This window comes from Cebidichthys violaceus, unplaced genomic scaffold (genome assembly GCF_023349555.1).
Source record: "Cebidichthys violaceus isolate CVI_PGR_0920_01 unplaced genomic scaffold, fCebVio1.0.p SCAF_4, whole genome shotgun sequence".
In the NCBI taxonomy this organism is placed as follows: Eukaryota; Metazoa; Chordata; class Actinopteri; order Perciformes; family Stichaeidae; genus Cebidichthys; species Cebidichthys violaceus.
In genome coordinates, this window is record NW_027176594.1 from 6,956,531 (window position 1) to 6,970,944 (window position 14,414).

At 41.6% G+C, this 14,414-nt stretch overlaps 1 protein-coding gene across 2 annotated transcripts; it reads left to right on the top strand.

Moving 5' to 3' along the window:
- The first annotated feature begins 989 nt into the window (after window positions 1–989).
- mogs (mannosyl-oligosaccharide glucosidase) lies at window positions 990–7,520 on the top strand. Of its 2 annotated transcripts, XM_068727474.1 has the most exons (6): window positions 990–1,055; window positions 1,729–2,092; window positions 3,285–3,508; window positions 3,624–3,817; window positions 4,889–6,196; window positions 7,353–7,520. In XM_068727474.1, exons 2-6 carry the CDS (start codon window positions 1,744–1,746, stop codon window positions 7,429–7,431), a joined length of 2,154 nt encoding a protein of 717 aa, XP_068583575.1. In that variant the 5' UTR covers window positions 990–1,055; window positions 1,729–1,743; the 3' UTR covers window positions 7,432–7,520. The 2 variants fall into 2 exon arrangements, with proteins under 2 accessions (XP_068583575.1, XP_068583574.1); XM_068727473.1 differs by having other exon boundaries at window positions 4,889–7,440.
- The last annotated feature ends 6,894 nt before the right edge of the window (window positions 7,521–14,414 follow it).

Here is a 14,414-nt window from a genome sequence, read left to right on the forward strand (position 1 = left end):
AAATAATAAGTGGTCAAGGGGAATTATGTTTTATGGTTCATATTTGGAAACTGGTGTACTTCATTGGACACACTCATTCGGGCATGTGGCTGTCCACTGTCAAATTGATGCTACAATTGTTGATGTTTTGAATTCTATCAAATCATCTTTGTACTATTGAGCTATTTAGCTCAGCAAACTGTCCTCAACACACTCCTACATAAGGACTTCATTTGATAAATATCAATTAATTTAGATATGTCCCTCTACAATGTTTTACTTGCATGTTTTTTTTTCTACGGTAGTATAATATTTAATCCTTTGGTTGATGAGCAAGTGACAGCGTAATTGATAACACACACAAATACACTGAAGTACATGTTGATGGTAAATTATTTGCATGGAAGAAGGTCTCGATGCTTCCTCATTAAACTTAAAGATGAATAAGGTTAAGGTCATAAAGGTCTGACCCCTGAAGATTTGTCATTAATCATATCTTTAAAGACTTATTTGATCATTATGGGTGAATGAGGTGGTTTTCAAAAACTCAAGAAGAGACAAATATATTTTTTTAAATGTGGTTATGTTGGCAATTTTTTTTTTTTACTTATAAATGTAAATTCAATAGAAAATCAAAGTTTGTGGTTTTCTTGAAAGATGTTGTATACATTATATGCAACTCCTTTCTAATTCGGCTAAAAAGGCTGTATGTTTTATAATACTCTTGTCTAGTGTGATACACCCCTTGCTCTTTTGTTATTGTTCTGTTCGTATACTATCCCCTCTATACCGCATGTATAGTGTTTAATAAAAAGTACACGTCAGTGAAAACGAGTGATATTTTTGTTACCTAGAATGGCGAAGGCATGACCCGCCCTACTCTGCTCTGATTGGCTTAACCTGCTGTACCCTAACCAATCCAACCCAAGAGCCTAAGAAGACAACAGATACTAGCCAATCAGAGGCAGAGAAGGGCGGGCCATGACGTTGTCAAAGAAAAAAAAATTTGGCAACCAGGAAGTGGCTAGTAAGCTAGCAACGTAGAATGAGCAGCTGAGACTTTGATACTTTGACAGGTTAGTATCCATTTACTCAATGAACATCAAGCTAAAACGGTCGACTTGTGCCGTATTGTCTATTTGCTTACCAATTAAAGCCACTTTATATAGCCACAACCGGTCGGTTTTGCTAAAAACGAACGTTAGCATGACTAACGAGTAGCGTGCAACCTGCAGGCAACGTATTGCCGGGGTGGAGTGGCGATTTACCAAACTGGATGTGTTCTGGTTAAAACGGGTGTGGGTGATTACTACTTAACGTTAATTAGATTGGAAACACTTTGCACAGAAGCAGAGTTTAATTAGCACCTGTTCTGCCATCATACACCTTGCAAGGTTAACCTAACAGTTAGCTTAACAGCTTTTTTTTAGCCTGAGATGACGTGAACGTACGTTACAGCTCATACTCATCAAACAGGAATGATGAGGACGATCTAGGTTATTATGATAGCGGCCAGATTCTGTATTGTACAAGTACAACAAGACCGCACACAAGGAAGTCAAGTCATATTTATTTATGTATTATTATTTCTTTAGAAAGGGCAAAAGCACAAATCAGTTTGTTGCTTGATAAGTGCATAAGAAAGCACTGCTTGATGCAGACCTTCAGATCCCTTTCAGTTTTCATTGACACTGCCACACACAAAGTTAGACTATTAAATCAAAATGTCGTCCTCCCTGTTGTCTCCAGCTTCAGAAGGGCAGGATGGGTAGGCAGAGGAAGAGGGTGGTGACCGGTGAAGCTGTTCCCCTTCTGCGGAAAGACGAGAAGCCCCCTGCATTTCACCGAAAAGAGAAGAAAAAGAAAGTTGATATTGGCAAAGTCTTCATCAACATCTCCATTGGTCTTTGCATATTCAGCCTGGTCTGGTTCTTTTACGCCCTCCACATGCGATCAAGCCTAGCCAAACGGGTGGTGACCCTGCACCCGACCCCTCCTGTCCTGGATGCCAACAGCAGCAGTGCCAAGGTCTCTGCCGAGAGGTTCTGGGGCTCATACAGGCCTCAGGTCTACTTCGGCATGAAAACCAGAAGTCCCAGGTCCATCGTGGCAGGTAGGCTGACACGTTCAGTGTCGAGCTAAAGCTGTGCCGATTATGTTTGATTTATTTAAGCAGGAGAATTCCTTTAAGAATAAGAATCTTTTTTCCAAAGATTAGCCGGCCAAGAACACATAGTTAAAGACAGAAAAAGGTACATTTAAAAACATTGACTTCAGGAATCTGCTGCTAATTTGTGGTGGAAGAGTTAAGGGGAAATCCAAACCAAAGCAACTTTTTTGTTAAATAAGTCTGAAATATGAAACCGTTTTCATATCTGATCGTTCATGTCGGCTATGATGACAAAGCAGGTAAAGGAGCATTGTTCACTCAGATTAATATGAAAATATATGTTTAACCTCTTAAACCCTACTGATGCTGCTGTGCAATACATTGAGTTTAATTTAACACTCTAGCAAAGTTCCTTAAGTTTCTAAAGATACTAAATATATCAGGTAGAATATTTGGGAAATTTACATAAAACAAAGCATAATTTTTAATCCAGAGCTTCTTAATTTTATGGAATGGTGAAGCTATAAAAAACAAAACAACATGGTTTCTTGGGAGACCTGGAAGTTAAGGGTACCACTATAATACCAAAATCCCAGACAATGTTTAATGTGTGTGTATATACATACTGTACATATACATAATATATACACGTATGCGTACATAGACAGTTTTCTCTTTTGGTGACGCTGTCTTTATTTTCATATCCACAGTACAATCATGTCTCAAATCATTGGAATGCTGCAGTCTGTTATAGGGTGGATTTTCCCTTTTTAATATTAAATTGCTCTCACCAAAATATTTGCTTTGTAGCGCTAATCAAATCTTCAATGATTAAATGCACTGGGTCGGGGAAATGCTGGGAAACGAGCCCAGGCACTTAACAAATTCAAGTCAATTTTGGCTTCAGTTCCTAGGGCTGTTTACCCTGTCAGTCAATTTGGACGACCGCTATTGTTTATTAGGTAACAGCATAAAGTGGGCTACATTTGCCAATATTGAGTACCAACACTTAGTTAAGCACTACTCTTCCCAAAACCCAGTTGGCTGGTAACTTTCTGCATATATCCAGTGAGTTTTGTGACTTACCTTTTTTCTGTGAGACAGTTGACTAGTTATTGTTTTCCAAATTAAATATTTGTGCATCCTCTGTGGTGTACAATACAACCAAATAACTTTCATCGTTATGTCTGCCCAGGTATGATGTGGATGCGTCAGTTTGCCGACATGGATGTAAACCTGAGGCACATCTGTGAGCAAGGGGATCGTTTGCAAGGCTATGGCTGGATGATGCATGACGGGATCACCTTTGGCGTCCAGGAAATCCGCGACAACGATTTCACGCTGACGACAGAGTTTGTCAAGAGGATGGGAGGGGCTCACGGAGGAGACTGGACATGGAGGGTCACTGCTAAACAGCATGTGAGTACTGACTGTTTATTCAGCCTTTTGAGCAGATGTTCCCAAACGTGACCCAAAAGAAAAATGTCTATTGTTAAGTTTTGACAATTGTCGGCCTTTTGTCTTTACCCCCCAGAGCTCGGCCCCTCAAGCGCCAGTCATCTCTCTGATGTTTTACACAGCAGCAGACACCCAGGGCTCCCTGGAGGCTCACGTTGAGGATAGAAACCGCCTCGCATCCATCGCTGGTTTCTCAGAGGAGCTTGGAAACTTTAAGATCACCTTCCGGAAGCCGGTTACCGGGGAATTATCCAGTGCCAAATATGCAAGGTGAGTGTATAAATACAGGAGTGAATGGTTAAGTCAGCAGCAGTTTAAAAAGAGAGGGATGATGGATAAGGCAGCTGGAGGAAGCATACTATAGAATGACTGCCACTGCTCAGTTTGGGGGTTATCACCTGCAACAATTGGTTGTTTTCTTTCACAGAATATTTTTCCGTTTTGCAATGCTGATCCCAATAGTCCAACGATCAATCAGTGAGTGCAGGAAAAGTCATACAAAGATAAATCTCCATAGAAAAGGGAGGAGACGTTGTCATATAGCAGAGCAGAACAGTGGACATTTAAGCTGCATATGAGGACAAGATGCATAAAACAAATGGCACTATTTGAATGATCCTGAAATCTGTAAGTCTGTTGGACCTCTCAGTCCCAGTATCAGTCCTTTGATGATACTCGGTAGTAACTGTCATGTTGTTAGTGACCCTACATAACGACATTGGTAAAAAAATATACAAGAAATCCGACCACTAGATGGCAGCAAAAGCAGGATTTTCAGCTTTGTTTCATCAATTTGTTAATCGAAAAACACACTGGAGGAATTAGGTTTTCTTAATCCTGAAAGTTTTTTTTGAACGTGCTGATAAACATTATAGCAGATATATGTTAAATATACCATCTGAAAAGCAGCTAATTTCCATAAGGACTCTTTTAGCTTTTTGTGAAATGGCACAACTGTCATTTAATTAGTGAAGAAAGAAGGGTAATGTGCATGTGAGTGGATCAGGACTCTTCAAACTTTGATGAGGGCTAGAGAAGACCAGCACAGCAAAATATAAAGGTACAGTATGCTCTGATAGAAATGATAAGAATTGTTTACATTATAATTTATTGTAGGTAGATGGTTGTTGAAGTATATGTGGGGTTTAATCTGGTCACTTAACCTCACTATTAATTTTATTGGGACTCAGGTTATGACACAGTGTGCTTAGGGTTCACTAACATAGCTAGTGCAGTTGAGATAGACAACTTTAAAGATTATGTGATTGCTTTGATTTCATATCATTTTAAAACACAATAAATAAACTCAATAATATTAACAACAGTTTCTTTTCTTTCCAGCTACAACTATCTTCAGACCGTCTCTCCTGGCTTGGAGAAGCTGACCGACATTGTGAAGCAAAGTCTGAACCGTAGGTTTATCTACAGCTCTCCTTCTGGTGAGAAAAGGCATTACATAGCCGTAGACACCTACAAGCCCCCCCACCACCAAAACCAACAGAAACCCGCCGACACGCGGAAAGAGAGTGACTTTGTGGTTCACCAGGTGACCGTGCAGACGCCGTTCCAGATCGAAGTTCTGTTTGAGTCCGGGAGCTTCCACAGCCGGCCCAACCAACTCGTGGGCTCAGTCATGACTCAGGAGCTGGAGAGGAGGAAAGCCGAGTTTGACTCAAAGTTCGAGAAGACTTTTGGCCTCGAAAGCAAAGGTTTTAGCCAGGCACACGTTAAGTTTGGCAAGGCAGCGCTCAGCAACATGTTGGGTGGAATGGGCTACTTCTATGGCCAGTCTGTGGTACAGTCAGCCTACAATGAATACCCGCTCCTGTACCCAGAAGGCGCTTTATTCACCGCCGTACCATCGCGCTCTTTCTTTCCGAGAGGGTTCCTTTGGGACGAGGGCTTTCACCAGCTGCTGCTGAGCAAGTGGGATCCCCATGTGACGAGGGAGGCTATTGCCCACTGGATAGACCTGATGAATATGGAGGGCTGGATCCCGCGCGAGCAGATCCTGGGAGACGAGGCTCGCAGTAAAGTCCCAGCTGAGTTTGTAGTTCAGCGCAACGAGAACGCCAACCCGCCGACACTTTTCTTAGCTCTTCAGGAGCTTATCGAACAGCTCTCGGCAAATCCAGAGAAGCCGGCATCTCGACCGACTTTGCCTTTCCTTCGACGGCTTTTCCCCCGACTGAAAACTTGGTTCGAATGGTACAACACCACACAGACGGGGCCTTTACCAAACTCCTACCGCTGGCGTGGGCGTGACAAGGACACAAATCTTTTCCTCAATCCCAAGACCTTGACTTCCGGGCTGGACGACTACCCCCGGGCCTCACATCCATCAGCAGATGAGCGCCATGTAGATTTACACTGCTGGATGGCCTTGTCCTCGGGCATCATGGCAAGTGTGGCTCGGCTTCTCGGCGAGCCCCATCATGATTATGAACTGACCCACCAGGTGCTCCGTGACAACGGCCTGCTGAATGAGCTCCACTGGTCAGATCAGCTTCGTGCTTTCAGCGACTTTGGCAACCACACCCAGGCTGTGTCCCTGCAGCAGGAGAAGGTGTACGTGCCTCCCGGACAACCTCGTCACCAGTTCCCTGTGGCGCGCCTCGTGCGCTCAGTCCGCCGGGCTCCCAAGCTGCAGTACGTTAACGCTTTGGGTTACGTTAGCTTGTTTCCTTTCTTGCTGCACATTCTTACACCGGATTCACCCAAACTAGAACACATCTTTCGTGACATGAGAGACTCCAATAAGCTGTGGACACCCTATGGCCTGCGTTCAATTTCTAAAGCCGATCCAATGTACATGAAGCGAAACACGGAACACGACGCCCCCTACTGGAGGGGACCGATATGGATTAACATCAACTACTTGGCAGTCCGAGCCCTGCACCACTACAGCAACACAGAAGGGCCGCACCAAGAGAAGGCAGCTGCTCTTTATGAGGAACTCAGGACTAACATCGTCAATAATGTTTATAGACAGTATGTTGAAACAGGGTATATCTGGGAACAGTACAATGACAGCACTGGTAGGGGCCAAGGAAGCCACCCCTTCACCGGCTGGTCAGCCCTGACCGTATTAATGATGGCTGAACAGTACTGATGAACTGTTGGCTTCATGTCATGTTTTCTAAGCTGTTGGCCTTCATCTGTCTGGATGTGATTGAAACGACATCATGATCAGGTGTAAATACAATGGGTCTTGTCTAGTTGATGAAACTTGACAAACTGTAATTATAAGATCCAGCTGAAAAATAGGCATTTATGAACTCATTTCCACACTTAACCATTAATTAAAATAACAGGTTTCACAATGTCAAACGAGTTTAAGTGCAGTTACCCTGTCTTTACTTCATGTGTAGCCAAGCCCTGTCTATAGTGCTTGAGTTAGATACTCAAGATGCATTAAGGAAACACTTCAAAGGAAAACTCGCCCCCTTTTTAATGTGGACTTCCAATCAGTGCTGATGGTAAAAGTAGTCCACTTAAATAAAATCCCCAGTGTGTGCCCCAGTTTTCGCTACATCTGATGAATTAACAGAATAAACTCACAAATGTCAATGAAGAAAATATTATTACACCTAAACCAAAAAATACAACCGTACACCTTCTGAATTCAAGTTTCTCTTTTACACCGAACTAAGACGAACTTAATTTCCTCGTTAACTCATCATAAAACACACTTTATTTAAACTATATAGCAACAAAATATAACTCACCAAGCATGTATTGGTTGGTCTTTCCACTGTCCAACAATCAGCCACTGATTTGGTCAAAATAAATTCTTAATTCACAGAGTTCGATGTGAAAATATGCCGACTCTTCAAGCTGGTCCACCCCCCCCCCCACTGCGTCTCTCCGGCTGTCCGATGTAGCGGCTCGTTGACGGCCCTCACTCCTTCTACCGTTGAATCCCAAAGAAGGTCTCCAGCACAACTCTGTCTGAGTGAGGAGGGAAACTTTCATGCATTTAAACTCACACACAGCTCGGTCTCACTGGGTTGACAAAAACTGCCCACGCTGACATTCATTACAGCAGAATGATTCCGTTTCTGTTGGCATCGGAGGGCAATTTGAGCAAAGGCACCACTTGGTTTGCTCTCGGCAGCTCCGATTCTGGACGATCCCTGCCGGCCTCATCCTCCCCGCTGCAGCTGCAGCCTGGAACTGCTTCTCTCCCGTCGAATACGCCGGAATATCGGAATCAGTCAAAAAACACTGTAAAATCGTCTACACAAAATGTGCACTGTAAATGATCCTCATCCATAACATCCTCTGAATGTTTTTGCTTTTGGAAATGTAACACAAGCATCAAGAACAAGAAGTTTTATGCAGCATTGCAACCCCACAGCTACAAAAGCTGAGAGTAGCACTCTGTAGTTCTTCTATATACCAAGTGCTTCACTGCATACCGAAGACCAACACATTAGTGACAACTGCACACTATATACCTAATTTGGAGAGGTAGAGCGAGGGGTTTGAGGTCATATCCCACATGCAGCTTCATATGGTAACTTTTGATATGGAAAATGAAGACAGCTCTTCAATACGCAGGAAACCGCAGGTCCACCTCTCTCAGGGAGGGTTCATGCTTACACACCGTATGTGTGACGCTGTATATGAACAACTTTTATTAGATTTCTCACAAGTCTCTCTCTGGGAAAATGATTGAGAGCCATTATTCTCTATTGTGCCATCTCTCTTTACATCCTATGTTCTCAGTCCTCTGTCTTAGTGATTGGTCATTTTGATATGTAATTGTTTGATCACAGTCTTTAAAAAAAAAAATTGGTTCTCTACAGTGTTGCTCAACATTTTTAAAATGAACTGCTTCTAAAAGCAGCCATGTTTTGTACACAGCCTGTGGTTTGACTGGCAGGGAATACAACATTGACTGTGACGTTGGTTTGTTTAGTTAAAAACAATAAACGGTTTGAATAATTTCCTTTTGTCATACTGTAGTTTTTTTGGTAATGTTGGTGCAAATGATTTATTGAATCTAAGCAGATAGCTACAATCTCTGCTTCAAATGCAATAGACCAAAAATGAACTTTCTACCTGACCTGTCCTCTCTTTATAACTTGCAGCTCAGACGGGGCTCTGATGATTGGTTATTCTATCTCTACTCGTGAGTTGCTGTGGATAATAGTGTCAGCTGACTCTGTAATCCTACTTTGCAAACACAATCAATGAATCCTTGTCCTTAATTAACTTAATATATAACATCTGTGTCTAGAACTGCATTTTAAATTCATGTTACCATACATTCATCATCAGGCAACATGGGTAGGATTTTAATGTGTTCACATTATATCTTGGATGGTAAGTAATAAAATAAAATAAAGTTGCTCTTATTGCCGGTAGGTGAAATCCCATCGCAGGCTCCTTTTCCTTTAATTTTCAAATCTTTCTAACACTCCCCAAAAATGCCTAGGGATGCATATTACCCAAAAATGCCAATAAGCTTTAGATCTAAGAGTTGTAATATTTAATGAACGTTTACCAGTATAGTGGAGAGCCAAGGTATGTTATCTTCAAACCCAATGTACAGCTTTAACAGCAGGGATTTTATTGATTTGCCTGCAGTATGCACTACTAAGTGGTCAACATTGATACCTCCAGTTCCAGCTATAGACATAAACTCTCCCCGTTTTGCATGTAATGGAAGTATTGACATTACGTGATATTTCATTCAGCCGGCAAGTCAATTATTCCTCACCTGTTCTGTAAAGATGTCAGCCTTCCTGTCAGTCAAAGCAGACAGTTGCTGTGACCTTAAGTACAGCAGCCCTGTCCTCTTTCTTTTGTCAGATGACACATTCAAATGCTTCTAGCTGACGTCAATCTGCTTTTTTACATGGTTTCCATGGAGCACAGTTGCTGTGTGGTCCTGGTGCTTCATTAGCTAAAATCAAAAGGCATAGAGAGTATATAGATGGCAAATTCTTTTCACTCCTTGACATGTGCTGGCATAGATTCACACACCAGGGCACACAGTGGCAATGTTCTTATTAATACTTTGACACCAAATATAAAACTGACTGGGAGCACTGATATGGGTTCTCTCTGTCTGTGTACATGACCACTGGGTTCCAACCTCTAGACTTTTATGAATCCTTTGAATGGGTTAGATGTGCAGTTGTATAGTTGATGGCTTAGCATGGTGCATTACGGTTTCATGGATAAAAATAGTACCTCCATCAGTTAGCAGAACAGCAGATCGGCTGTGAAGCCAAAGATCGGTAGCTTCACTGCATTTATTAGAAGCTACAGTATTTCTATTCAGGATTCATGATAGATACTGTGGATTAACAGCAACACAAATATACACCGGACCTGTTTGCATCTTGGAAAAGGCTTAATTTTTCAACATTGTGAAACGTTCGCTTGGCTAAATTGTTGTGAGTTTAGATGTTAAAAACTGGTGTATGATGTATCAATGTGCAATGATTGCTTTGGGGCTCAATCGTGGGAGACACAAGCTCATCATTTGACCCTTTGACCTGTTAACGCAAAGCACGGTATCAAGGGATTTGGACACAGATGAGCCATATCCTCTGCCTTTCTCTGTTTCTCTCAGAGGAAATGGATTCCACATCCCCTCAATGCAACTACAGTCGAAAATGCATTTATTTCTTTGAAGAGTGCGGACAATCTGTGTGACTAAAGCACTCACTGCGCAATCCATCCCCCTCACCCAAGACCCTTTTTTCACAGTGAGATGGGATAATAGCCAAACAGCATCAGAGCTAACTAATGTGACTGCATAATAAACAGATGAGTCAGGGAGTATTCATTTACATATCATCCCAACCTTATCAGAGCTTCGATATAGTGAATATTTTGTGATTACCTACAACCAATGAATTTGCGAGAGAATGCAGTGTCCACCGCTGCTGTGTGTTGAAGTAAGATATTTTTTATGCTAGAAATCATTATACATCTGCAGATTAATTATAAAGTTGTCTAATAGTTACTGGAAATACCCCCCTTGTAGCACTGACTGCTGTATTGAATGTAATTACTGGGAACTTGTGCTAGAGGGAGCTAATTAATAAGGCATTTATGAGTGGAAAAGAGGCTTTTTGAATACAGCTTAGCTATCATTTTACTTACAATGGAGAGCTACTTGGAATTAAAGCAGTGTAAGTGGATAATTATGCTAATGGCTCAATTTGGATTTAAGATATGGTGGCAGGCTGTATTTCTAGATGATCACTGCTGCTACATTAGAGTGGCTCACATAGGTTTTCTGTGCGTATGTGGGCTTATATGTTCATATCATCTCACTGGAGATGTCAGATGTTTTGTCCTGAGGCCACAGTATAATGTGTGTGTGTGTGTGTGCGTGTGTGTGTGTGTGTGTGTGCGTGTTCTCCTTTGACACAACTTTTTTGCCTCCCATACAAAAAAGCAAGGCCTTTGAACAAACTGGCTATGAACGTCTGATCCATGTGACGTATAAATTTATCCATTTTCTGTCTTTGTGTATCCCTCAAGCCTCATGGCTATGAATTTCTTAATCTGTCAATTTTCATTTGCTGACTGCATGTTAATATTGTTTGTGGAACTCCGGCGTTGACATCACTGCCCTCCCAGGACTGTAGAACAGTGTTTGTTCTCCCTGACATCAAAACAGAAAGCCGTCATTCCTCTTTTTAATTCCGTTGCCATCAGCATCATCATCATCCACCCTGGCCTAATTGCTGTTTATACTTCGTTTTTTTTCTCTACAAAATACCCTCCAGGATCCAGCATCTCCGGCTCTCTGTACCCTGACTTTGCCCCCCAGAAGCTTGCTGTTGAGCACCAAACTTGCCTCAGCCAACATAGGTCTATGTATGTTATGTAAGGCCCGCTATAAATAGGTTCACCCGGGATCTTTTGTCTTTACCTGATTCGCTCTTAGCCCAACAGTTTTTATTTCTGGAGAGAGCTGTGGAAGCTAGTGCAATGTAGAGCTGGCCGTTTCCATAGTTACTTTTGTTAGCTGCAAGCTCTTAACATTCTTCATCTGTTTCCTCACATGTCTGCTGTTAGCTATTTGTTTGAATCTGTTTGCACTGCATGTCCCCTTAATGACTGTATGTGCATCGATAAAGCAGTGAGGGACGCAATGCTTTATGATTATTAACAATCATATCTTTTCCTACATGTTGTGGTGTCAATGCAACACACAGAATATATATAGGTGTGGGTGCAGATGAGTCAGAGACTAGAATATGATATTTACTTTAGTTGGTCAAAAGTGCATACAATTAGTCATATATGTTGAGTGATAAGGATTTTGTGTAGTGGACGTTATTGAACTTCACTCTAAGGGGATTGTGTTGCATCTGCACACAACCTTTATATTTGCATTTTGACATGTTATCTACTGTTATAACATTCTATCAGTTATCTGGAAGTGAAGACATTTTTTAGTTTGAATCAAACATGTAAAAATCTGAAAATTCACTGTCCTATTTTACGGATTTCTCTTAAAAAATGTCCAAGCAGTTAGGTAACAGCAGGTACAGTAGCTGGATCAGGCCCAAGAATTTGACTGTCGGAGTGCTGCAAGCATGGATCCAGCAGAGAAGAGGGCAAGGTGGGTGCCATGCGAGTGCAATGTGTGTGGAGGAGTCTGGGGGCATGGTTAAAGAAACACTGGGGCATTCCGCAATCACGATTGGAGAGCTGAATGCGATTCTCAGCCATCCCTGTTGTAGAACCAAAGAGTACAGGCGGCTGGGGACCAAAGTGGGCGAGTGCGAAAGTATTTTTGGATCACACGGGAAACCTGCCACACCAACAGCAGCAACAGCAGCATCGGGGCCTGGTACCGGGCTTCCCTAACCCACTCCCACTCTCAGAGGAAGAGCAGGAGAGAGATGTTCCTTCAAAAGAAGAACCACGCTTCCGCTGCTTTTATTTTTCTTATTTGTGCTATTTGTCTTTCAATTGCCCAGTGTTTGAATGATGATGTAGTATATATAACTATGCAGAGCCCAACATGACAGAGGGAGAGAGAGAGGGAGAGAAAATAACGAACTTGGCAGCTGAGGCGAGTATCTTGTATTTATAGAAAGTCGTGTTTCCGGCAGAGGTTTCTGTGGTTTTAGTACTCCCAATCCATTTTTGCGGTGTCTTACAGGCCCTATTGTATCCAGGTTTAGATTGAAGATGTTCCCTCATCTAGCGCCTTGGGGGGAGATTTGACTGTGAGACATGTCAGAATGTGATTTGGGGGAGGCAGATGGATTTCTCCAGCTCTTGTGCAACCCTGGCTTTCTAAGGATTGCTCCAAAAAATCTGCTTTGCATCCACAAACTTTGGCATTAGTCGAAAATACAACACAGCACTTGAGGCTGTAAATGCATGTACTCTATGTTCTATATGCATTTAGTTACTATATGGATGCAGGCAAAGCTATAGCCGACCTTATTTATTTTTTTGTCTTGGAGAACCATCACAGTATTTCCTGTATAACCTCTCCAGATCACCGTTGGTTTGAAATGCTTTTTTATTTCAAACAGCAAATGGCAGCCTCTGCATCTCAGTGGATTTCCTGGTATGGATAAGGTTCTTCTATTATTTACTCTCAAACAGTGTGGGTTGCATAGTTGGTTGACAAAATGCCAAGGCATTGAGACTTTGAGAAGCTACTGTACATCAAGTGAGATATATTTCATTTTAAAATCAGAATTATAAGTATAAAATTATTGTTTTTTTTATGCTGTCAAGTAGTAATGTGGATGCAATGCCAGACTCAGCTGACACTTCAATTCTTACGGTCTTGAGACAAAAGCTAGTCTGGGTTTAATAGAAAACAGTGGAGCTGTACTCAACACTAAATTTAGAATTCCAATAGTAAATCCATAGATGAACAGAAACTGGCTACTGATTTTTAATAGTGGGTAAAAGTCCTCCACTCCACATCTGATTTGTTTTAAACCTGATAATGTGCTTTTAATTCTCATGGGGAGTTGAACGTCTAAACTCTAACATGGACAGAACCCAAATTAAATGTAATATGATCCATTGATGTGCTTTTAGTTTTTGTAAATAGCTTGACTGCTGCACAGTTTTGCAAAGTCAAGAACATGCCACAGCTCATAGATTCTGTCCTTTGATGTGTATCAGCTTTATGTGAAGCAGAATGTAGAAGGAGAATCATCTTGTGAAAGGTAATGCTTTTTATATATGTTGTTTGTGATTATGTTTCAGAAAACCTAAATACAGTTTAGTATAATACAGTTTACAGATTATCTTATTGTTAGCATAGCAGCCCTCTTTCCTATTAAAACACTAGGAACACTGAAGAATAATATTAAAAGTCAAAATAAGAAAATATGGAACAGACATAACCGTCCTGCATCTTGCAAGCGGTGATCTCAGAGGGCAGTCAGTCCTCACTGCCTCTTCAACTCTATCAGGCACCCACCTGCAAGCAAAACTCCCACACCCTGTCCAGGAGTGAACCTGAAAATAACACGGCCATGGGGTTACATATGCAGCATAAAGAAAATTATTTACCTCTCCCTGGGGCACAAAACATTCACTGCTGTTATGAAAGTAATATTGGGTATCAAGCACACAATCAAATCAGCTGAAGAAATGTAATCAACAAAAACTGAAATGCTTTCTGTTTGACAGTTTAAATGCATGTCAGAGTACGTCTGCAATTGTCAGGACATTGAAATGTTTAGGCATGTCGAGAATAAACTACTGTACTTTGAAAAACACAGGATTTATTATATGTAAAGGGAGCTGTAATTCTGCTGTACATTAGCATTTTTAGCCATAGTGGCTCCAGGAATTTCAATGTCAGTCTGGCGTTCCGTCAATTTGGTCCAACAGGTCAAAGTTTCCACTT

What these genes read in the sequence shown, in the direction of transcription:
- mogs (XM_068727473.1), top strand. Translation starts at nt 1,744, where the DNA reads ATGGGTAGGCAGAGGAAGAGGGTGGTGACCGGTGAAGCTGTTCCCCTT. An exon ending in GGGTCACTGCTAAACAGCAT is followed by an intron (nt 3,509 to 3,623) that starts GTGAGTACTGAC and finishes TTTACCCCCCAG; the next exon opens with AGCTCGGCCCCTCAAGCGCC. An exon ending in TCCAGTGCCAAATATGCAAG is followed by an intron (nt 3,818 to 4,888) that starts GTGAGTGTATAA and finishes TTTTCTTTCCAG; the next exon opens with CTACAACTATCTTCAGACCG.